Genomic DNA, 21,324 nt, shown 5'->3' with positions numbered 1-21,324 from the left:
CGAAAGTTTACAAAATGTCATAAAAACTTACTTTGCAGACAATGAAATGAGAAGGGATGAATATTTAAGAAAACTCAAATGGACAGTACCAAATGAAATGTTAGTATTGAAAAACATGTTCCTTGACAAAATAAAACCAACTACAGAAATAAACGACGCAAGACTGAAAGATTGGGTAAAAGCTTTCCCATTCACAAAAGATATAGTTGGTAACATGGAAAGAAAACCAGAATGGCTACAAAAACATATATTTGGAAACGAGCTTATTCCATATGGACAGGCACTGTTTGAAGAGCTTGAACCGGAAACTCAGGAAAGAGTCATGCAAACAATACGCGAAGACTCAAATACAAACTATGACAAAATCTTTCTAGGATATAGGTTACCTGAGATGGGCGACCAGAGCCAAAAGGCAAAAAGGACATGGGAAATTTGCAACATACTAGATGAACATAATGCAAAGATGCAACAACTTCAAGCAGAGGGCAATGAAGGAAAAAGAAGAGTTAAAAACTCAGTCAGGAAGAAAGTAAAGCTTGGTCGGAGTGGGTTCTATTATGACATATAAATCCAACTATTCTATATTTTTACTCATATGAAATGTACGCCGCTCAGAATATAACGCCAACAGTTTTGGATGCCATGAATGGAATGTTTCGAATGGTATAACGAATGCGACAATGCCATTAGAAGGTCAGAAATAGTTCCTGGAACTTACGAATATACAACTGCTGTTTCTTATGGAAACGTAGGTGAGTTTGGAGAAGGTTCTTCAACAACAGTAGATATTGCTTGCGACAGGTTTCATATAATTTCTATTGACAACTCATTCTTATACGTGGAACAAGACATTGAAATAAAACCTTCTGCCAAGTTGTCTGACAAGAAAGGTTGCAATGGAATTTTCTATGTCGGATACCAATATGCTCCAGAAGTTTTCATGGGATATAAGATATATTCTAACTCTGACTTAGTTCAAACAGTAACATGGGCAAACTATGAATGGTTCGCTTTGAGAAACTCAGTACAACCACAAGCTAGAGAACAAACAGACCAGTATGCAACTATTGAGAAAATAAGAAGACTTGACCCTAACGTTCCAGGAGTTTATGTTAACCTTTCTGGACAAACTGCAGCAGCAGTAACCAAAGTAAAACTGAAACTTAGAGTTCCTTTGTCATCTTTCCTCATCTTCAGGTTTTTAAGATACTTACCAAACTGGGCAGGAAAATTTCTATTGAACTTACTCCAAGCAAAAATAACTTAGTCATTGCACCAACACAAGACCCATTCACTATTACAGACGTAGAGGGAACAAATAAAACGTCATTCGCCGACTTTTGCAAAGACAAAGTTGACTTAGACTTTGGTTTCTCAAACCTCAACACTGAAGTAAACTATTATTTCAATGCTGCTGGAACTGCTTGGGACCCAGTTAAGTTCACATGCGAAAAATTTGAATGCAAGAGAATAGAAAGCAGACTTGCAGTCTATATGTTGGACCCAGATATTCAAATGCTTTAGCTGCCAAATATATTGCAGTTCCACTTATGTTCCCTATACACCAAATATCTGTCAAAGACTTTGCAGGTGAAGTTGGAAACCAAAGTGCTGACCCAGGTGCAAGAACAGATATTGCTTTAACAACTGCAATGAAACATGCAGATACTATGTTTGTACTGTTCAGACGAACTATAAATGACTATTCTTGTTTCTACAACCCCGGTATTAAATATCATATAAACATAGATGGCAAATATTATCCAAGAGAAGAATATTCCACAGTTGAAGATATGAGGTCATACAACTTGACATTAGATGCTATGAACTTTAACAACAACTTCACAACAACCATTAACCCTGAAATGCAAAGTTCTATTATGCCATATGTGAAAGTATGGACTCATACAGGAGGTCAAAAAACTCAATATACAAATGGAGACCGTTCAAACTTTTGGCTTGGCATTCCATTTGCTGACTCAGAAGACTTTATGGGTGGTATTTCAACTGTTGGTACTGTACAAATACAATATACTGGTGACAGAGACGGTCCAGATGAATTGAGAGCAAAGAAGTTTACAAAACCAATAGCACTTTTCACGGAAGATGCTCTTTTGAAGATTCGTTCGATGAAACCTGCTGGGGCTCCTCAGATTGGCATAACGACAGCTTCCATCAAGCAGATTTTGGCAGCAGGTCAGTAAGTTGTTCTTGAACTGACTTCTCACCATCGTAAATAGTTATGACACCAGTTTTGACATAATATTGTATTATAAACTTTCCTTTAGTAATATCGGTCAGTTTTGTTGTTATATTTTTGTCTGCTTCAAGAACTTTCACCATTTCATTTATACCAACTTTCTTTGCTTTATGAAAATATTTAGGTTCAGCAAAGACTGCTATTCTATAACATTTTCCATTGTTTGTGTAAAGAACTATTCTGTCAATGTATTTGTATTGTTTGTGTGTGTAAACTTTGTTTTGCTTCAATTCGAAGAGATACTCGAATACGTCCATCTTTTTATTCTAAGTAAAATGTCATTTCCGAAAAATAGAAGCGTAAGTGTTTCAAAAGGTTTAATGGCGGTGGCAGATGTGAAGTTAAATTCACCAACTCAAACAAACAGTCAAAGTGTTATTGTCAATGTCAAAGACAGAGATGTTGAAGTGGGGAAACCATACGAAGACGAAGATGGTATAACAATAGTTCCTGTAAAAGAACAACCAACATACCCTGAAGTTAGCAGAGACTTAAGTTCTGTTGCAGATATTCGAAACGACTACCAACACTGAAAGACAAACTTCAAACTCAGGAGAAAGATTTGTCAAGCTTTAGGTATAATGTTAAACTTGGTCGAACACAACCCTGTAAAAGTGAACTCATATGTCATTGCACCTCGTGAAGTTTTGAAAGAACTATTGAAACTTTTGACAGAGGCAGACGATATAAACATCAAAGAAATAGAACCCGACATTAGTTGCTGTGGTGTTTCATATAATGCCATTGACAAGATATACGTTATGAAAGGAGGTGAAACGTTGAATTTAAAATATAGTTTCCCAGACGTTATAAAAATATTTGACGACCACAACATTTCATTAAAATTTATTTGCTAAGTAAATGGCAGAAGATATAATGGTTTATACTATTACGACTAAAAACCCTGAGTCATATAATTCTATAACAACAAACTTACAAAGTCCTCAAGGACGATATTGTAAACTAACCTTAAACACAATGACGACTAAAGCCTGTTTTGCTCTTTTGACACCAGAAGACTTTATTGTTGTGAATGGTAAAAAATACTCCTTTGAAGATACTTACTCAGATATACCACCAACAGGTTTTGTTGACTTATTTAATACTTTACGTACGAGTGTAACATGTGCTGCAACTAGAGCAGGTTTCATTATGTTTGGATGTCCGACTGAGTTTACTATTAATGATATGAGCTATAATACAAAACTTATTTCTGGTTTTTACTACCAACAGTTTCCTATAACAGGAAAAGGTGTCATACAAGGAATGTCTATTCCATTGACATTAAGCACACCAATCTTATATATTGTTTCAAACTTAGGTTCAAAGTGTTATTCGAATGTCGACAGAAACTATTATGACCAAAAGATACTTATGCGTATAAACAATACTTTCTCTGCTGGTTTGCCTATTGTTCATTCGAATGCAGAGTTTTCAGCTTTAGTAAACTCAAACACTTTAGCAAACATAAACTTAACCTTAGTTGACGCAAACTTTGTTCCTGTAAAACTTTTATGTCCTATGTATTTGTCAATGACGGCAGAAAGTTTCGAATTGGAAGATGCAACTGGTGAAAGTATTGTATTACAAGAACAACTTCAACAACAAATAGCTCAAGAACAACAAATAGCTCAAGAACAACAAATAGCTCAAGAACAACAAATGCAACAAATAGCTCAAGAATAAAAAAAATTTTTTTTTTATTTTTATAAAAATGTACAGAATAGATGTTTCAGATTTTTATGACTTCCAAGCATTCAGAAATATGTGTCCATTTCGAGACTATAACAAAGCAGTCGAGAATTTGAAACGTTTAGTCATTTATGTCGACTCTGCCCCAGAATGTTATGTTATGAAAGAATGGGATGTTGTCTTTAACAAACCAAGAGCAACAATAGTTTCAGAACAAGAATGTAAACAGAAACTTAAGAAAATAAAAGTCGTACAAGTTGGCATGAAGATGTTAGATGCTTGGGATATCTTATTGTCAAAACTTGAAGATTTTTCAGTTCGAGGTATAAAGTTCTATACACCATCTCCAAACTTCTATTCTATCTTCACTGGATATAAATATGAACAAGTAGAATGGAAAGAAAATATTATAGAAGCTTGGTTAGACCATGTCAAAGAAATTATATGCAATGGAAACGAAAGAGTCTATGAGTATATCTTATGTTGGTTTGCAAACATCTTACAACATCCAAGTGCTAAAAATGAAACTGCTCTCATTATAATTGGAAAACAAGGAACAGGTAAGAACACTTTCTTTACAGATATTTTGTGCAAACTGTTAGAAGGTTATTCGAACCCTAATATGACAAACTTAGAAAACATCTGCGGTAAATTTAACTCTTCAATAGAGAATATGAAACTTATAGTATGTAACGAACTTCAAAGTATAGATACAACAAAAGTTTTAAACTCAGATGCTTTGAAGAGTCTTATAACAGACAATGTTGGAGTTGTTGAAAGAAAATATAAAGACCAAAGAGTTTGTGAAAATGTTGCAAATTTCATTATGGTTTCAAACAATGCTGTTCCGATGAAGTTAGAAAGTTCTGACAGAAGATATGTAGTTGTCAGAACGTCAGAAGCTCATATGCAAGATACAGAATATTTTGACGACTTAGCAGAAACTTTGACATCTGACTTTTACAACCACTTGTTCTCATATTTTATGACATTAGATATTTCAAAGTTCAATCCAAGACAAATTCCACATACCGAAGAGAGACAAACATTGTTAGAAGCAAACAAGAGTGTATATGAACTGTTCATAGATGAAACTGACTTTGAGTGTTTAGATGAAAGGTCATTGTACGATTCGTATAAACAATATTGTCAAGAGTATGGTTATATGACAGCGTCTAAACGAACATTCTTGGCAAATGTCAAAAGTCTTTTAGATGTTCAGAATGGTGTATATACAAAGAAAAATTTTTCTGAGTAAATTTAAAAAAAAATATTTTTTTTATCCGATAGAAAAGATGACAAAATTCATCTCAGTAAACAAGTACATGTCAGGACTTAAAGAAGAACTAGACCCATTCACATATTTGAATGTTTACTTCTACCATTTTGAAAAGTCTTCATTCAGCAAAGTTTGGAACATCGAACCAGTTAAGTTTGCTATTGTGACTAAAAATGGTGCGAAATTTGAAGACTTAGACATAGAAGGTTTGTTAGCAGTCAAAGAAAATTTTGACAGAAAGTTCTCAAACCTTAAAGAAGGCAAAGCATACAAACTTGTTATACCTTATGAACCAAAGAAAGCAGACGACTATGAATATTATGAGTCTAAGATAGTTGAAGTTCAAGGTAAATTGGGTAAAAAGATTTTAGAGTCTAAGCCAGTGTTTGCTCCTAAAGAGGAAGAGAACATTGACATTGACCCTGAAATGTTCTAAAAATAAAATTTTATTTTTACATGTCATATCTCACCTTCTCTGGAACTGGTTCAGGTTCTTTCTTCTCTTCTACTTTCTTTTCTTTCTTTTCTTTCTTTTCTCTCTTCTTCTTTTCTGGTGGAGTTATGTCAAATTTGGCGCAACCATATTTATGTAAAAGTTCTTTGTCCTTTAATAGCTCATTTATTCTGTTTTCTATTTCATCTTCAAGAACAGCGCATGTGTCTTCTTTGCATTCTAAGAAATTTTGTTGGACTTCATCTTTCCAAGAGGCGTCATCTCTGTCAACAAGTCTGTCATTGACAAATTTTAAGACTTCTCTGCCTAATGTTTTATGGTTCTTGTCATATTCCCAGAAACAGAACTTTAGAACAAATTCACCTTTCTTGTTTACACTATGTAAGATTTTATGGTCGACAGAAGTTTTAGAGTCAAAAAGCTTGTCTCGAATATAGATAGCGAAATCACTAGACATTTTCTAAAAGATAAAAATTTTAATTTTTCTAAAAATATGTTAGAAAAAAAGTTTGCTGACATTGACAAGAAATTTGAGAATGTTTTGAAGAAGAACAAGAGGAAGTTAGAAAATGCTCAGATAAAGCCTATACATGAAAAGTTCTTATTTGCTCAGAATGGTATAACAGGTCTAATCGCACCACCTGGGTCGGGTAAGACTTTCACTTATCTTAAAATGGCTGCACAACAACAAGAACTAGATGAGAAGAACCCATTCTATGAGTTAGTTGTTATTTGTAGTACTTCTGGTCAATTTGACCAAACCGTCAATTCGTTCAAAGATATTATAAAGAAGTCTAAGTTAGTATGTATAAAAGACTCTGAGTTGTTAGATTGGATAAAGAAGTACCAAAGAAGAGTTTTGAAGTACAATGCTATAAATGAGTATATAAATTCTAAGTTTAAAGACCCAAATGAGGAAATGCAGAGAATATTAGAGAAGAAACACTTCAGAAACAAACAGAAAGAGATAGAATACATTTCGAAGAAATTGCAATCTTACGATTGGAAGACTTACCCTCATAGATGTCTTCTTATCTTAGATGACTTTGCTTCTCATCCTTTGTTAAAGAACAGAGAACAAGATATGTGTCGAATTCTTAAGAAGCTCAGACACTTTAACATCTCAGTTGTCATTTGTGTACAGACAGCAAAGAGTTTAAGTAAGGATGTAAAGAGAATACTTACTGACATTATACTTTTCCCCGGATTGTCCGAAGACGATTTCATGGAACTTATGAAAGAGTCCATGGCAGGTAAGTTTGACAGACATGAACTATGGGAGAAGTACAAAGTCATACAAGACCCTCATACTTCTTTCAGAATTCATATCTACGCAAACAAAGTTCAAATTGTAAAAAGTCAAGCTTGAAAAATAAAGAGTTTTGGCGACTGGGGTTTCTTCCCTACTCGCTGTGCTTCACGATTTTCATGAGTTTTAGGCAAGGCCGGTAAAAGTCGGTCTAGAGAAATTTCACGATTTTCATACGGAATCTCTTCTCTCGGTTTTTCCGAGGGAAGCAAGCATATGCCATTTTACTCAGAATTTTGGTCATTTTTCAATAAAAATAATGTTTATGTTAGAATGTTAGATCTAACATGTTTTCTAACATGTTTTCTAACATGGTCTAAAACATACAAAACTCATGAAATTTCATACGGAATTCAGCAAAAATAATGTTTATGTTAGAATGTTAGATCTAACATGTTTTCTAACATGTTTTCTAACATAACTATTTACAAGCGTTTTACATGGTATATGTTGCGATGGTTCATGACTCTAAACAGTTTTGTAGCTTCTATTTCTTCTGTCAGTATGTCAAAAGTTTTAACGATACCGAAAGTTTCTTTATACTTCTTCTTGACGTCAGATAGAAGGAAATCGTCAGCAGTTGGATAGTTTTTGTTCAGAAATTCTAACATGTTCATTTTATCTTCTGCTGGTTTTTCTGCTTCTTTCTTTAAATCTGCATAGTCGTTTCGCATACGTTCTATCTCTTTGACGGAGTAGTTATATTTCCTCATTGCTGCTTTACATTTTGAACATTGCGGATTCATTTTTGCGTTATTTCTGAAACCTTACCTGCTAAAACAACTAAGGCGTCAATGGTTTTCTTCATCTCGAACATAGCGGGTTTTATTTGTTCGTTCCATACCTTACCCCTACTATCTTTATCTCTTATTTCCCAAACACATTTTGCAACTAACGAAACAAAGTTGTCGTAGGTCTTAAATTCTTCGGATTTGTAAAGGTCAGAGATGTTCTTATATACCATGTCGCAATCTTTGTCCATAACCTTATGGTTGCAATGAAAACCAAGGAATTCATAATTTACCTTTCGTATGAACTTCTTTATTTCTACTGAGTCAGTTGCTTTGACTTCTATTTCGTCAAATTCGGGAATGGTTAGTTTTTGTTGTTGGATTTCAGGCAATTTGGGTAAATGGTCAATAATGTCCTGCATTTCATAAAGATACTGTTCATTTGTTTCATCTTTCGCACTACAGTCTAAATTACTTGTTAAAAGTTCTTGCTTTATCTTCTGGATTTTTGTTTCGAAAGTATATGAAGAAGGAATGAAGTTTTTCATCTCTACTAACATAGATGTTGGATTCATAACTAGCGAGTTTGGTGCTGTAGTTGTTTGAATTGTTGTTGTGCCGATTGTTGAAATCATGTCTTTTATACAAAATAAAAAAAATAAATAAAATAAAAAATAAAACTAATTTTATTTTTTATTTCGGGAAAATTCATGAAAATTCAAGAGTTTTAGACCATGTTAGAAAACGTGTTAGAAAACATGTTAGATCTAACATTCTAACATAAATTATATTTTTGGTGTAAATTTCATGAAAATTCAAGAGTTTTAGACCATGTTAGAAAACGTGTTAGAAAACATGTTAGATCTAACATTCTAACATAAACATTATTTTTGCTGAATTCAGCAACAAAATTCAAATTGTAAAAAGTCAAGCTTGAAAAATGTAAGTGTTTAGTCTTAGTAAGATGGTAGCTTCTTAAAGCAAATACCATTGCTGAGTTTTATGTACGTGAAGAGAAGTACAATGAATTCAATTACGAGTACAATTGCAATGACAACTAAGGCAACTATTTTTGTCTTTTGCCAGCAAGGGTACTTCTTCTCTTCCAATGGTTCGGCAGAACTATACTCACTCATGAGAAATGCCAAAACGGTTTAATAGAAAAAGTGTCATTTTTTCATGTCCGAAGACTCGAAGGTGCAACACTTCCAAAATACCGACGAACTCAGAAGAGCAGCATGGCAGTATCTTCTTGACAACTTCTTTGAGTTCTCCAGGTACACCTTGGAAAATGCTGAAGAACTCCGACACAGAGAATTTGGAGAAATTGCACTCCAATACTACCTTGACAAACAAAGGGTAAACAAAGGGTAAAATAAGACTAAAAACTTAACGTTTAAAAAGTGACATTTTTATGAGCTCCGAGTCACCGAGAAAACTTGGTCAGATGTTAGCAGCTTACTTCCCCGAGGAGGATGGAAGCGTTACATACATCAGGTTCAAAAACAACGAACCTGGAATTGCGTACAAAATTCGCAATTACATGACCATGGAAGAGTACGAAAGGTTCCTACAAGAGAAACCAGCTCTAAACAACTCAGAAAAGAAAGAATAAAAAGTTTAACTCGTAATTGTTTATTTTTTTACTTGTATGGGCAAGCTGCAAGAATGAAGTCGACTATCTCAGTCTTTGTCTTGACCAGTTGGACTGCTCTTGCGAGTACGTCTGTTTTGCGGTCTCCAGCTGGTGTCTGACCTTCGTAATTGCGCATGTTCTTGAGAGCTCCAACTGTAAATGATTGTAGGATGAAGAGTCTCTCAGACTGCTTGAGGTAGTCTTCACGGTCACGAACCGAATCTGTGGTACGAGTCGAATCGGTCGATTTGAGGGAAGAGACTGAAAGCCTGTCGTCTTCCATAGGGCTGTGGCATAATCTTTGCGTAAACGGTTCAGACCTTCTTCGAACTCTTGGTCTCTCTTGGATTGAGATTGGAATTGCTGGGGTGGAGCTTGCTGGAACATCCAAGGGTTGGGAAGTAAGGCATAGGCTGAGGAGGGTAGTTCGGGAAGCCTTGTAGTGGAAATTGGTAGTAACCTTGAGGTGGAAATTGGTAGTAATTTGGTGGAGGGACTTGCTGGAACTGAGGTTGCTGAGGTGCAGGGGCTGGTGCTTTAGGTTCCTCTGGTTTGGGAATGGGCTCGGTTGGTGGACGTCGGACATCTGTTTGTGGCTTAACCGTCGGACCACAACGATAAAAATCTCTGCTCCTAGCAGTACTGCTACTGACAGTAGCAGTACTTTTACTGACAGTAGCAGTACTTTTTCTGACAGTAGCAGTACTTTATCGTCGAAAACCCTCTCAAATTTTCCTTTTTACTGCTCCTAGCAGTACTGCTACTGACAGTAGCAGTACTTTTACTGACAGTAGCAGTACTTTTTCTGACAGTAGCAGTACTTTTACTGACAGTAGCAGTACTTTTTCTGACAGTAGCAGTACTTTTACTGACAGTAGCAATGGTCGAGGTCGAACCTACCGACGAGGCAATTTACCTAATTGAAATTAACGAGCTTGTTAAAGACTTCCTCAGGCAGAATGTAAAAGGCAAGCTTGTTAACTGTTGGATAACGGGAAGGGCTGCCTTGAATCTCGAGACTTCGACTGGAATTCCAATTCAAATACCAGACGGGACAGCCTACGACGACATAAAGCAAGCAAAGAAAGAAGCTCTTCTCAAGTTCTTTGCCAAGCGTCCTTGGATACAACTTCCAAACAGAGAGAACCCTTTCCCAAGAATGAGCCAAATTCTCAAGGGTCTCCTTCACTTCTCGGGTCAACCATTCTACATAACCTGTGAAGGCGACATCCAACCAGTTCAGTAAACCTTAACGTTTAACTTCACTTTTTTTATGTTTTTACTCACACTCGTACTCAACAGGTTTGTGTACAACTATTTCAACTGTGAACCTTGTATTGACCGGTCTTCCTGTAAATGCAAGTTTGGTCAATACACAGTTTATGGTGGCAAGAAAGACAGTGGGGAATGTTATTCTGACATCTGTTGTTGCGCTCGAGAGAGATTTGAAATTTCAGAGCCACCTCCCCCAAGAACTCCAACACCAACACTCAAGTTGCCAAAGACTCATGTGAAGAAGAAGCCTTCTGGTAAGTTTCTTATCGCCATATACATGGCACGCTTGAGTAAAAACATTTTTTTCATTTTTTGAATGAAGCAAGTTAAATTCGTCCCACACCAATCTCAATGGACCGATGAAGAGTTTCAAGCCATGGTTGAAGGCGTTGAGAACGACATAGACGGCGAACTTGAAGGAGCTCAAACCACAATTGCAACCAAAATTGCACAAGTCAAGGAACAGATAGCTCCACTTAAAGCTACCAAAGCTACTCTTGACCTCATGGATACTTACCGTTTAGAAGTAAAGAGTGGAATAAGACAATTAAAATTAAAACTTCTAAACTACGAAGCTATACTCCAAAAGTTAGCAGAAATGAGAAGACTTTACCAGAGCTACTTACATGTAAGGGACTTACCTTCATGCAGTCCGACCAAAGATGAATTTTCTGACATTGTCCCAATTTTGTCCGAAAGTCAGCTCAGATGTTTCGAACTGCTCCCAACATATCCGGAATATGAACGTTTGCCTGAACTCTTCCGCAATCTCAAAAAACGTTTTTTGGTTCTCATGTTCGAAACTTTTATCGGAAGAGACAACAAACGTTCAGAAGAAGAACAAGATATTATTTTAAACTTGTTGTATGACTTAACCGTCATAACAAGCTTTTTGAAGTAAAACCGTCATTCTCAAACCACTTCATTTTTTCGATGTCCGAACAAGCACCGAAGCCAAACTCAATGGCAGATGTCCTTTCAATGTTGCCAGACAAGCGCCCAGTTCAAATTCAAATTTTGAATTTGAAAGCTCATCTGACAAACACCGTTAAGACTCTCCAAAGTAGTCTTATGACAGAGATGACCAAGCTCAAAGCCGATGTCCTCATGAACCAAGCTTCCAATGAGAAATGCCTGAATGATTTAACGGAAACCTTGCGCATTTACGCGAGAGAGAACCGAGACCTTGCCAGACTCATCTACCGTTTCTTCGAAGAGATAGACGCCATCTGGAAGGTACTCGGAAAGGACAGAACATGCAACACCGTAATTCGTGAACACAGAATTGCCGAAGGTATTATCAAAGAAGAGGAAGAAGAGGAAGAAGAGGAAGAAGAGGAAGAAGAGAAACACGAAGAAGTTCCTGAAGCCGCTACATGGGCAACCCTTGTTGCCGATGACACTTACGAAATTTCCCAACCCTACCCATACCAAATCCGCAACAAGGAGACAGGCAAGGTTCTTACCCCAGTCCTCAACAACTTGGGACACTTGAACCTTAACCTTCGGAATCGCGGTTCAATCTCCATGGGCAAGCTTGTCGCAATTCAATGGGTTCCAAATCCAGGCAAGAAGACGAAGGTCAGACACATTGACGGTGACAAGCTCAACAACCGTAAGGAGAACCTCGAGTGGTTCTAAGAGTAAAAAAATTTTATTTTAGGGGGAAACCCCAAGTAAATTTAGGTGTTTATTTGGATAAGTATGTTAAATTAAGGTCAATTTGCAAAATTAGTTCCCGACCTTTGAATTGGACTCTTTCGTCATCCCAGTTGCGTAGGAGGTCGTCCCAGAGAGTTGGTAGAATTGCCAATCCAAGGACGATTTGTCCTCCCAGGCATTGAGGATGTACTGCTCGTAGAGTTTCATGACCTCTGCCTTGCACCAGACACCCTCTCCCTTGGAACGTAAGGCTCTTCGAAGTGCTCGAATGCGATTGGCTGCATGACCATCCGAAATGACACTTTTTGTCCGTTTGGTCAATGTTCGTGTCTCGTGCCATAGTCGACGAAAATACAGACAAACAGGTTATATATGAGTTTGAGACCAAGAATGGTGTAACTCGACCTGTCCGATTCAAAGACTCCGAGGGCGACCATGAAATTAAACGGAAATTAGCTAGGAAGGAATATAAAATGGACTGGTTGCCACCACCTCCACCTCCACCACCTTTACCTGTTCCTCAAGTAAATAAGCCTTTCCCGTTCCAAGAATTCCCACATTTTAATTCAAATTCGAATAAAAATTTTTTATTTCATGCAATGTTTTATTTCTGTGCCGTCTTCAAGTATGCCCAGTACTTACGCTTGGAGAGGACATGAACTTCGGTGAAAATTTTGTCCAATTTGAATTGACCCATCTTTTCACCGACCATTCCCATTTCAATGAGTTTGTTGTATAGCCTTCTTCGTTCGTCATGAGTGCGTCAATGTTCTCATAGTAAACCTTCAACTTTGGATTTGACTTCCGAGAAGAATTTGTTGTAGTTGTCAAGGACTGCTTTTGCGAACTGAGGGTAAGACCAATGTTCGACAATAGGTTTTAATGTGGTTACTAAGCCACTTTGACCTTGAGTGAATTCGTACTTCAAAACAAAAGGAGAAAACCTTTCAACAAAGTTGTCGACCTTCTCATAATGTTTACTCTTCATCTCTTGAGGTTTCTTAATGGAATATCCCCATGTCGAATTTCATAAGCAATTTGAGTGTCATTGCAAGTTTGGGGTTTGAAGCTTTCCTAATATCATACAGTTGTTGTATGACTTTTCCAACTGTATAGTTCCTTCCCGGGAACTCACCATCTTCGTTTGGAATTCCAGTCGGGATATATTGGACGAACCTCATGTACGCAGCGTTAAGGTCGACATAGTATATCTTTTCATCTGAGTCGAACTTATCGCATCCAATGGGTCCGGTTCGTGGAAATTCAAGTGAGTCTCTTATCTTTTGAGAAACTTCTCCTGTTATCTCATAAACATCGTCAAAGCAACCTGTTTCATATAAAATTTTCTGACCTAACTCAGATGCTCTCCAATACAATTTGACGTCAATTGGATGTCTCAATGGAAGTTTGTTTATAGCATCTTGAAGTTCTTGCAACCTCATTGGAAGTTCTTCTGGTTCAGGTTGGTATCCGAACAATCCAACTCCTTGTGGAATTGTGTACTTCTTTTGTACTAGAACTTTGTCTGGAACAACTTTTGGTCTTGCTAACAGTGAAAAGTTTGTTTCGTCTTTTGGTACAAAAGTTTCTGTCAGCTTGTCATCTGGAATTGGTTCCAACAAACCTTTCTCGAAAAGAATGTTTACAGCTCTGACAATGTTGCACTTGCCTTTTCCGAACAATGGGTTTGTAAGACTTTCGTTCAACATGAAGTGGTTGTGGACAATTACAATCTTCAACCATGGTAATTTTGAATCAACAACATAGTCGTCATGTGAAGAACCTTTAGCTGTAGGTATGTTGACTCGGATATTGACATTTGCCAACGGTGCAATTTTTGCCAATTGACCTCTGAGAATGTACCTTGTCTTCACACATGACTCAAGATACTTCATCTTCTCTCTGTAACAAGACCAGAGTTCCTGAGACATGTAAGAATGCAAGGTTCATTGACAATTGTTTCAATTGAATTGTAAATTCCATACCTTGTCAAGTCAATGTCAGACTTATTTATGAACGGGAAGTATCCAGCATGTTGTCTGACTGCTTGAGGGTTAGGTTGGTACCATTCGAACTTGACACTTGCAATTCCTTCAATTGCATTCAAAATGTCTGAGTCGGAGTCAACCATTTGTTCTCTCTTTGTAGTCTTGAAAGCGTCAAGAAGTTTGCAGCTGTTTGTTCATTGCCATGTGCATAGTAAATGTGACCATCCAAATCTGTTATGGTCAATCTGAGATTGTATCCTTTCTTATTTCCGTCTTGTATGGCAGCAAGTACACCCATGAAGCCTTCTTTGTTCTTTCCTTCGTCAAAGTTTACTGTAAAGGTTCGACCAGATGTAATTTGACTTCTAACTTCACGATACTTTTCATATGCATATCTTGTTCTTTCCATGGGAGCATGTTTGTCTTCACCTTTTCCTTTTTTCCTTCTCAAAGGATGCAATTGTTCGTCATGTTTCCAGTAGAATCTGGCAAAGCCGTCGTGTCCTTCAACTTGAGGTTCAGAACATCGAAAGGCATGTCCATAAGACGTTCTTCTTCTAACCTCTCTAGTCTGTTTGGATAATTTGCGCGTGCTGTTTCCAATCCATTTCGTAGCGAAGACCAGACAATTTGTCATAGACTTTTATGGGTCTTCCCTTCCTATATTTAAAATTCTTCGAAACTTCCAACCATATCTTTCTAACTCTGCTTTTATTCTAGCAGATTTCTATCCATTCTATATGGGGGCATTTTTATAAAAATAAAAAAATATTTTTTTCTTTACTTTACATAACCGCCTGCTGCCATAAGTCTTTGACGCCAACCCATACCAGCTAATGAAGGTTGACTTGGTTTAGTTTAAACTAAACTTTGGTTTTGGTTTATCTTCAGTTTTTGGTTTTTCTTCTTCTATCGGTTTTTCGTCACTTTTCGGTTCCTCTGACTTTACCTCACTTGCAGGAGTTGTGTCGTCAACATCTTCATAAATATCATATGCCATTTGTTTTTGTTTTCCTTTCAACTTTTTGTGTTTGTTGTAAAGTTTAGAATATTTCGACTCTAAGTCAATGAGATGTTCTATAATGAACTGTTGGTCAGTGAAGTAAACTTTTCCATCTGTTGTCTCGAAAGCTCCTTCAGACTTCAATATTTTATTTGTGAGAGTCTGTTTCTTTTTTGAGATACTAGCCGTTCCATTTCTATGAAAAGTGACTTTATAGTTAGGGTTTGTATTTCCAGACCTGGCACTTTCTATTATTGAATTTTTCTCTTCATCTGTAAGTTCTTTGACAGGTTTTGACAATGGTTCTGAACTTTTTGTTTGTGGTGTCAAATCTACCGTTTCAACTTCTTCGGTCATTTCATCTCAGTAAAAAATTTTAGTTTGGTTTGTTTTCAACTGGTTGTTTAGGTTTTTTAAGTCGGTCTAAAACTTCCTGAGGTATAGGAAGAACTTGACAAACACGTTGTGTAACTGCTGGAAGCGACAAATCCATCTTGAACCCATTTGTCTCAATGCTGTATTGTTCATTTCATCTCAGTAAAAAATTTACATTCCCCACGTTTGAGGCGGTTGAGGTTGGTTATTGTTTACCACTTGTTGTGCATGGTTATATCCTCTGTTAAAGAATCTTTCACCTTGGTCCATATAGTGTCCTGCTTGGTTATAGTAGTCATTTGCTTTGTTATAATAGTTTCCTGCTTGTCTTCCTACATTGTCCATCCATCCTTGAACTTTTCCTCTTGTTTCAGGATTTGGAATAAGATTTGCTGCATCTCGTGCTACATCCCAACCTTTCTGTACAGTTTGTATAATAGGTTGTGCTTTCTCTTTAAGTATACCTAATGTACTCAAAATCTTCCTTCCAACTCCAAATACACCTCTGGCTATTGTTCCCACTGCGGGCAAAAATCTGGATGCAACTCCTGCTAATGCGCCAAATAAACCCATTTCTTATGGGTAAAAAATGACGAATCCAAACAAGGACCCCTATGTTTCTAAGGCAACAAAGAAAGCACTCATGATAAAAATCTTTAGTTCAACACCAAATGCTTGGTTTATGGATATCTTGGAAAACATTCCGAGGTATAGAGAAGATGGACCACCATACTGGCTAATATTTGTCGGTCAAAACACAAGATACTGTGAAGCCATACCATTATGGTCCAAAAATATTTTAGATGTGAAAACTGCTTTGACAATATTCGTTGACAAATACCATCCAACAAAACTGACATCTGACTGTGAAAGTTCTTTCAAATCAGACGATATTAAAAACTATCTGCGTTCAAAAAATGTAAACCAATATTTCATTGTCGACCAAAACCATTCTGCTCTTGGTGTCATTGACAGTTGTATAAAAATCTTAAGAGACTTAAACCAACCACAAGGTGGTGAAGATGAAATGTCATATGACGACAAATATAGACACTTCTCCATGGCAAAGATGAGACAAGTTTTAAATATTTACAATAGCCGTAAACAAAAAGGTTTGGGAAACCACTCCCCCGAAGAAATGAAAAACAACCCTGACTTAGAGAAAGACTATATATTTAATAATTTAGTCAAAAGAGACAAACAAGAAAGAATGCCGGGCTTCAAACTTCAGAAAGGTGACAAAGTAAAAATAGAAATACCTAAACGCGACCCATATGAAAATACTATTGACTATGACAACAATGGGAACCGACAGGTACTCACATTCGTGTTCGTAAAAATAGAAGAAAGTATACAAGAGAATATTATGAAGTTTTAGGCAAACATGGCAAAATGTACACACTGCAAGCAGAAGATAAAACTACTATTGTCAGACCTCGTTTCAAACTTGTCAAAGTTCAAGGTGGTATACTTTCAAAGACAGTTCCTAACAAATATAAGACAACTCCTGACGAATATGCTAAAGAAGTTGAAAATGACGACTAAGCATTTCTATACCATGCGTAAACTGTCATGTAAGGTGGCATGTAGTCTTTACTTTGTCCCGTTGTTTGCGTATATCCTGAAACGCGATGTGTATGGTTTCCTCTCTCCCTGAGTGTTACCCAGTAACAATTTATAGCAAACTTAACGTCGTCTTTAACATCATATCCTTTACCTTTTTCATTCTGACCAATCCCAAATCTATGCTTATGCCAACCTGCTTGAGATGTACTTAAATCTATGTAGTGACTGTGTGCAGGTAAATTTTCACCTGAAATCGTTTTACTTCCACCTGTTTCCTTTGAAGAGTTTGCACAATACAAAAACCTGTCGACTATTTGAGTCCAAGTTCCAAAACCAAACTGTTTCTGGTCTGGTAGAGTTCATTGACGTATAAATAGAGCCTATAGGATATAATGTTTGAAGTATTTCTGTCTTTAATGTTTGAAGCTCTGTTTTGTCTGCTTTCTTGTCATATAAATCTTGAGCAGTGAATTTAATATTATGTTCATCCTTCATGACATAAACATCTTTACATCTAATGTTTTTCATCGTCGTTATGTCGTCATCCGATGTTAAACCTTGTGGAAAGTTAGGAGGTTTACAATATAATGCATCCCCCCAGTTTCTTCAACCGTTCCTTCAATATTTTCTATACCAAACAGTTGCGAAGAAATCGTGTGTATGTCCAACGTCACTTTTCCTGTTTAAGGTTTCTTGTAAGTTTGTAATATTTGCAATGGTATGTGTATGGTTCTTATCCGCTTTAAGGTCTAAACATCCTGAAACCCACCCTGTATCGGCTTTAGTTTTTAAAATCTTTGTTGTCCGTTCATTATACCATTCAACCCTTTCTTTAATTTCATTGTCTTTTTCATCCACATATCCTTATCTGCCTTCTCACTAACCCACTAGCCACATATGCTAACTCATCGTCAACATACTCTTTGTCAGCTTTCTTTTCAACATCTGCTTTCGTTGCATATGTTGCATCTGCTCTGTCATGTTCTTCTTGAACTTTTTCAATGACATATTCTTTGTCAGCTTTGTTGTCAATATCTGCTTTCAAAAGAAGTTCAGATATAGGTTTCTCGTTTAAAGTTCCTTTTGTTGGATTTATACAGACAGTATGGTTCTTATTGTCTTGAAACAGAAACTCATCTGTCATTGGGTTTAATGTCAGTTTTAAGTTTCCCTTCTTTCAATGACTCAGATATCTTAGAATAGTTTGAAAAGTTTGTTTGTGTTCTTATTTAGAGCTTGCATAATGAGTTGTCGGTGTTTGTATTTCTCTCATGGAAGCATATCTTTCGACATTTTTATTCTAGATAAAATATGCTTCCAATAGAAAAAGAAAATTCAAGAGTTGCTACACTAAACATTAGATGAACTTTTTACTAATGTCGGTCAAAGTTTGAGACAGAGACCGTAAAGCATGAAGGCTATCGTTTTGACTACCCATTAAGATGGCTAAGAGACCCATCTGTCACAAAAGCTATTGGCTTTCGTAGAATGAAGTTTGTGTCTGTAGAGATAAAAGTTTTCCATTTATTGTAAGGTTTCATATAGATTATATATCTGAAGGGAAACGAAAAATGTGGGAAGAAATTGAGCTAATACAAGTTGACCTTTCATCTTCTCTACAGACTGCGTTAAAAAATATAGAAGATAAAATAAATTCATGTTATGCAAAATATGCTGATGAATATGCAAATACCGAGAGCACACTTTATGTGAGAATTGTATATGACAAACAAAATTCACAAGTGTCATTTCAAATCTACGAAGACAATCCAAAGAAAGACGAACAAATATATACAGAATTCACTGCAATGTCATGGTATTATTTGCAAAGAATGTTAAATCAGAAAGTCGAACTTCCTTTAGCAAATATTTACAGTCGATATGCAAGAGATGAACCATATTTATTTAAAGATGTTTTCGACCCAGCTGCTATTATTGTTCATGCTTCATTTTCTGGCGCCCAAAACTCTTTCTTATGCTTGGCAAATGACTTTTACGAAAAACCTACAAAGTTATACGAACCACCAAGTGGAAGTATTTCAGACTTTCAAGTATGGTTTACTACAGATGGAAGAAAAAGAATAATTCCATTATACCATGCGTTTTACTTAGAACTTAGTTTCATATACAACTACTATCGAACGGTAAAAATATAATTTTTTAATACGGTTGAGGTGTTGGATTTGGTTGCCAACTAGACTGTGGTGCAGGTTCAGGCTGTTGTATAACAGGAGCTTGTTCTTCTGGTTCAGGGTCTTTAGGTATAATACCAACGAACTGACCTACTCTTTTACCAATATTTTTGACACCGTTCCAAATTCCTCTTCCTACGGTTTTTATTCCATTCCATATACCTCTTCCAACTCTTCTGAAGAAGTTTCCAATACTACTGAAGAAACCCATTTTACTATATGTAAAAATCTAATGTCCGCCTAGTCTCTTACGTTTCCTGTTGAGTTCCATAGCATTCTTTAACTGGAGCTCATACATTCTGTTTCTCCTCTGGTAGAAAACATATTCTGGGTCAACTCCTGTGTTCGCGTCATCTGCATAAAGTTGTTTATATCCCACTTCAGGGTTTGTATAAAACTCTTTCCATCTCATATTTGCATACCATGGTGGCAAACCTAACGCAGCGTCATTTGACATGGCAGTTTGCATTTGTACATCTGTTGGCACTTGACCATAGTTTGCCATTGCAGTTTGTATTCTAACTTCATTTGGAATATTCTCTGGGTTTGGTTGTCCAGGTTGCTGTGCATTTGCTAAGTTCTGTGCGTCCATTTAATATTAGATAAAAATATCTCTTACGAGTACATATGCTGAACATTTGCAGGCATTGGTTCATCTTCATATTCTCTGTACTTTTCTGCCACGTCAAATAAATAAATGACACAATGGAAAAAACCTAAAACAAGTAGTCCTATTTCAAACCACATTTACTTACTAGTAAAATTTCTTTGTTATGACACTTTCTCCGGTTTATAGGACCTCTCTCATATTCTATCTTGTCATATATAAACTCATAGTCATGTATGTCCTCTAACCATCTCATAACGGTTTCCAAACCACTTTTATCGGATGTAAAGTAAAAGCATGGATGGTTATGTAAAACGTCTAAAGTTTCTAAAGAGTCTCTCAAAGTCCAGTCTACTTGGTATTGAAAATCCCATGTGTTATAGAACGGCGGGTCCACTATAAAGAAAACATTTTCCTTGTCTTTATATTTTTCATACAACTCTGTCCAATGACATCTCACAAACTCTATACCCTCAATATATTTTTCTATGTCCTCTTTGAAAACATTTGTATAGTTAAGATATAAAACTTTTGACATAAGTGTTTCAATGTCATGAACTCTTATAGCACCACTATATAATAGTCTAGCAGATATACTATCCCAGTCTATATATTCTGCTTTTTTCAAAACCTCTCTCACAATATTTTTGTTATCTAATGGTATACGTTCCATCTTACCGATAGGTATCTTTTCTTTTAACTCTTTCAATATATTGTTTGTGTCTGGTATATGTTTGAGACGGTCCATATAGTTGTCGAAGTCATTGCATATAATCTTTGAGTCTGGGAATATTGTATGGCACAAATGGGATATATAGAAACTTCCACCGAACAAATCTACAAATGTTAGACCATTCGGTAGTTTCTTAAGTTCTCTCAATATAATATCTTTACATTTACTCTTATTTCCAAAGAACGGTAACGGTGGTTTTGTAAAATTCATTTATATATAATAATAAAAATGTTTTTACCCGAAAAGTGACAGAAAAGTGACAAAACATGAAAACATATATAATTTGTGAAAAGCGACACATTATATAATGTTTTCGACCCAGAAGAAGGCTTCTTCCCAGAAGCAATGGAGGAAGAAGAAGAGTCCTCCGAATATAAACTTCATTTATACTAAACATCTTCGGGGCTAGAGGGCACGAAGTGCCTGGAAGCCCCACTACCTTTTTTTTTTTTTTTTTTTTTTTTTGTTTAATTTATACTCATCATGAAATTTATTATTTCTAAAGAATAATTCGAGTTCTTCAAATTTAATTTATTTTCAAAAAAAAAAATCATATGTATTA

General features: G+C 36.2%; 17 protein-coding genes and 5 pseudogenes across 22 annotated transcripts, besides 2 other annotated features; 14 read left to right on the top strand and 8 right to left on the bottom strand.

The window, feature by feature from the left end:
• Positions 1 to 8,360: part of a mobile genetic element that runs on past the window's edge.
• TVAGG3_0628080 (protein of unknown function, DUF4106 family) lies at positions 215 to 568 on the top strand (the record flags this gene model as incomplete). The annotated part of the gene is made up of 1 exon (XM_051240662.1): positions 215 to 568. The coding sequence occupies one exon, from the start codon at positions 215 to 217 to the stop codon at positions 566 to 568; it is 354 nt and encodes a 117-aa protein (XP_051087249.1).
• On the top strand, positions 2,581 to 3,117 carry TVAGG3_0628070 (annotated as a pseudogene). Its single transcript has one exon. A coding segment is annotated over exon 1 (537 nt).
• TVAGG3_0628060 (uncharacterized protein) lies at positions 3,122 to 3,946 on the top strand (the record flags this gene model as incomplete). Its single annotated transcript, XM_051240661.1, has 1 exon — positions 3,122 to 3,946. The coding sequence occupies one exon, from the start codon at positions 3,122 to 3,124 to the stop codon at positions 3,944 to 3,946; it is 825 nt and encodes a 274-aa protein (XP_051087248.1).
• TVAGG3_0628050 (uncharacterized protein) lies at positions 3,975 to 5,210 on the top strand (the record flags this gene model as incomplete). Its single annotated transcript, XM_051240660.1, has 1 exon — positions 3,975 to 5,210. One exon carries the CDS (start codon positions 3,975 to 3,977, stop codon positions 5,208 to 5,210), a length of 1,236 nt encoding a protein of 411 aa, XP_051087247.1.
• Positions 5,248 to 5,667, top strand: TVAGG3_0628040 (protein of unknown function, DUF4108 family; the record flags this gene model as incomplete). Its single annotated transcript, XM_051240659.1, has 1 exon — positions 5,248 to 5,667. One exon carries the CDS (start codon positions 5,248 to 5,250, stop codon positions 5,665 to 5,667), a length of 420 nt encoding a protein of 139 aa, XP_051087246.1.
• On the bottom strand, positions 5,684 to 6,142 carry TVAGG3_0628030 (uncharacterized protein; the record flags this gene model as incomplete). Its single annotated transcript, XM_051240658.1, has 1 exon — positions 5,684 to 6,142. The coding sequence occupies one exon, from the start codon at positions 6,140 to 6,142 to the stop codon at positions 5,684 to 5,686; it is 459 nt and encodes a 152-aa protein (XP_051087245.1).
• Positions 6,179 to 6,483, top strand: TVAGG3_0628020 (P-loop containing nucleoside triphosphate hydrolases family; the record flags this gene model as incomplete). Its single annotated transcript, XM_051240657.1, has 1 exon — positions 6,179 to 6,483. A coding segment is annotated over one exon (305 nt), but the record flags the coding sequence as incomplete, so codon positions are not given.
• On the top strand, positions 6,605 to 7,061 carry TVAGG3_0628010 (annotated as a pseudogene). The gene has a single exon. A coding segment is annotated over exon 1 (457 nt).
• TVAGG3_0628000 (organellar and viral DNA polymerase type B) lies at positions 7,420 to 7,668 on the bottom strand (the record flags this gene model as incomplete). Its single annotated transcript, XM_051240656.1, has 1 exon — positions 7,420 to 7,668. The coding sequence occupies one exon, from the start codon at positions 7,666 to 7,668 to the stop codon at positions 7,420 to 7,422; it is 249 nt and encodes an 82-aa protein (XP_051087243.1).
• On the bottom strand, positions 7,813 to 8,360 carry TVAGG3_0627990 (organellar and viral DNA polymerase type B; the record flags this gene model as incomplete). The annotated part of the gene is made up of 1 exon (XM_051240655.1): positions 7,813 to 8,360. A coding segment is annotated over one exon (548 nt), but the record flags the coding sequence as incomplete, so codon positions are not given.
• Positions 8,361 to 9,139: 779 nt separating this feature from the next.
• Positions 9,140 to 9,317, top strand: TVAGG3_0627970 (uncharacterized protein; the record flags this gene model as incomplete). The annotated part of the gene is made up of 1 exon (XM_051240654.1): positions 9,140 to 9,317. A coding segment is annotated over one exon (178 nt), but the record flags the coding sequence as incomplete, so codon positions are not given.
• A 51-nt stretch (positions 9,318 to 9,368) lies between these two features.
• Positions 9,369 to 9,947, bottom strand: TVAGG3_0627960 (uncharacterized protein; the record flags this gene model as incomplete). Its single annotated transcript, XM_051240653.1, has 1 exon — positions 9,369 to 9,947. The coding sequence occupies one exon, from the start codon at positions 9,945 to 9,947 to the stop codon at positions 9,369 to 9,371; it is 579 nt and encodes a 192-aa protein (XP_051087240.1).
• A 114-nt stretch (positions 9,948 to 10,061) lies between these two features.
• TVAGG3_0627950 (uncharacterized protein) lies at positions 10,062 to 10,607 on the top strand (the record flags this gene model as incomplete). The annotated part of the gene is made up of 1 exon (XM_051240652.1): positions 10,062 to 10,607. A coding segment is annotated over one exon (546 nt), but the record flags the coding sequence as incomplete, so codon positions are not given.
• Positions 10,608 to 10,634: 27 nt separating this feature from the next.
• TVAGG3_0627940 (uncharacterized protein) lies at positions 10,635 to 10,930 on the top strand (the record flags this gene model as incomplete). The annotated part of the gene is made up of 1 exon (XM_051240651.1): positions 10,635 to 10,930. A coding segment is annotated over one exon (296 nt), but the record flags the coding sequence as incomplete, so codon positions are not given.
• Positions 10,931 to 10,952: 22 nt separating this feature from the next.
• On the top strand, positions 10,953 to 11,415 carry TVAGG3_0627930 (uncharacterized protein; the record flags this gene model as incomplete). Its single annotated transcript, XM_051240650.1, has 1 exon — positions 10,953 to 11,415. A coding segment is annotated over one exon (463 nt), but the record flags the coding sequence as incomplete, so codon positions are not given.
• Positions 11,416 to 11,569: 154 nt separating this feature from the next.
• On the top strand, positions 11,570 to 12,277 carry TVAGG3_0627920 (cytochrome B-C1 complex subunit 6, mitochondrial family; the record flags this gene model as incomplete). Its single annotated transcript, XM_051240649.1, has 1 exon — positions 11,570 to 12,277. The coding sequence occupies one exon, from the start codon at positions 11,570 to 11,572 to the stop codon at positions 12,275 to 12,277; it is 708 nt and encodes a 235-aa protein (XP_051087236.1).
• Positions 12,278 to 12,326: 49 nt separating this feature from the next.
• Positions 12,327 to 12,588, bottom strand: TVAGG3_0627910 (annotated as a pseudogene). The gene has a single exon. A coding segment is annotated over exon 1 (262 nt).
• Positions 12,589 to 12,879: 291 nt separating this feature from the next.
• Positions 12,880 to 18,129: a mobile genetic element.
• TVAGG3_0627900 lies at positions 13,191 to 14,007 on the bottom strand (annotated as a pseudogene). The gene has a single exon. A coding segment is annotated over exon 1 (817 nt).
• TVAGG3_0627890 lies at positions 16,347 to 17,209 on the top strand (annotated as a pseudogene). Its single transcript has one exon. A coding segment is annotated over exon 1 (863 nt).
• A 672-nt stretch (positions 18,130 to 18,801) lies between the features above and the next one.
• Positions 18,802 to 19,386, top strand: TVAGG3_0627870 (uncharacterized protein; the record flags this gene model as incomplete). Its single annotated transcript, XM_051240648.1, has 1 exon — positions 18,802 to 19,386. The coding sequence occupies one exon, from the start codon at positions 18,802 to 18,804 to the stop codon at positions 19,384 to 19,386; it is 585 nt and encodes a 194-aa protein (XP_051087235.1).
• A 4-nt stretch (positions 19,387 to 19,390) lies between these two features.
• TVAGG3_0627860 (serine threonine-protein phosphatase family) lies at positions 19,391 to 19,633 on the bottom strand (the record flags this gene model as incomplete). The annotated part of the gene is made up of 1 exon (XM_001307410.1): positions 19,391 to 19,633. One exon carries the CDS (start codon positions 19,631 to 19,633, stop codon positions 19,391 to 19,393), a length of 243 nt encoding a protein of 80 aa, XP_001307411.1.
• Positions 19,634 to 19,651: 18 nt separating this feature from the next.
• TVAGG3_0627850 (uncharacterized protein) lies at positions 19,652 to 20,014 on the bottom strand (the record flags this gene model as incomplete). Its single annotated transcript, XM_001307409.1, has 1 exon — positions 19,652 to 20,014. One exon carries the CDS (start codon positions 20,012 to 20,014, stop codon positions 19,652 to 19,654), a length of 363 nt encoding a protein of 120 aa, XP_001307410.1.
• Positions 20,015 to 21,324: the final 1,310 nt, after the last annotated feature.

Source organism: Trichomonas vaginalis, chromosome III (assembly GCF_026262505.1).
Source record: "Trichomonas vaginalis G3 chromosome III, whole genome shotgun sequence".
Lineage (NCBI taxonomy): Eukaryota > Parabasalia > Trichomonadida > Trichomonadidae > Trichomonas > Trichomonas vaginalis.
The sequence above is the reverse complement of the archived record's forward strand: the minus strand, read 5'-3'. Positions and strand labels throughout refer to the sequence as shown.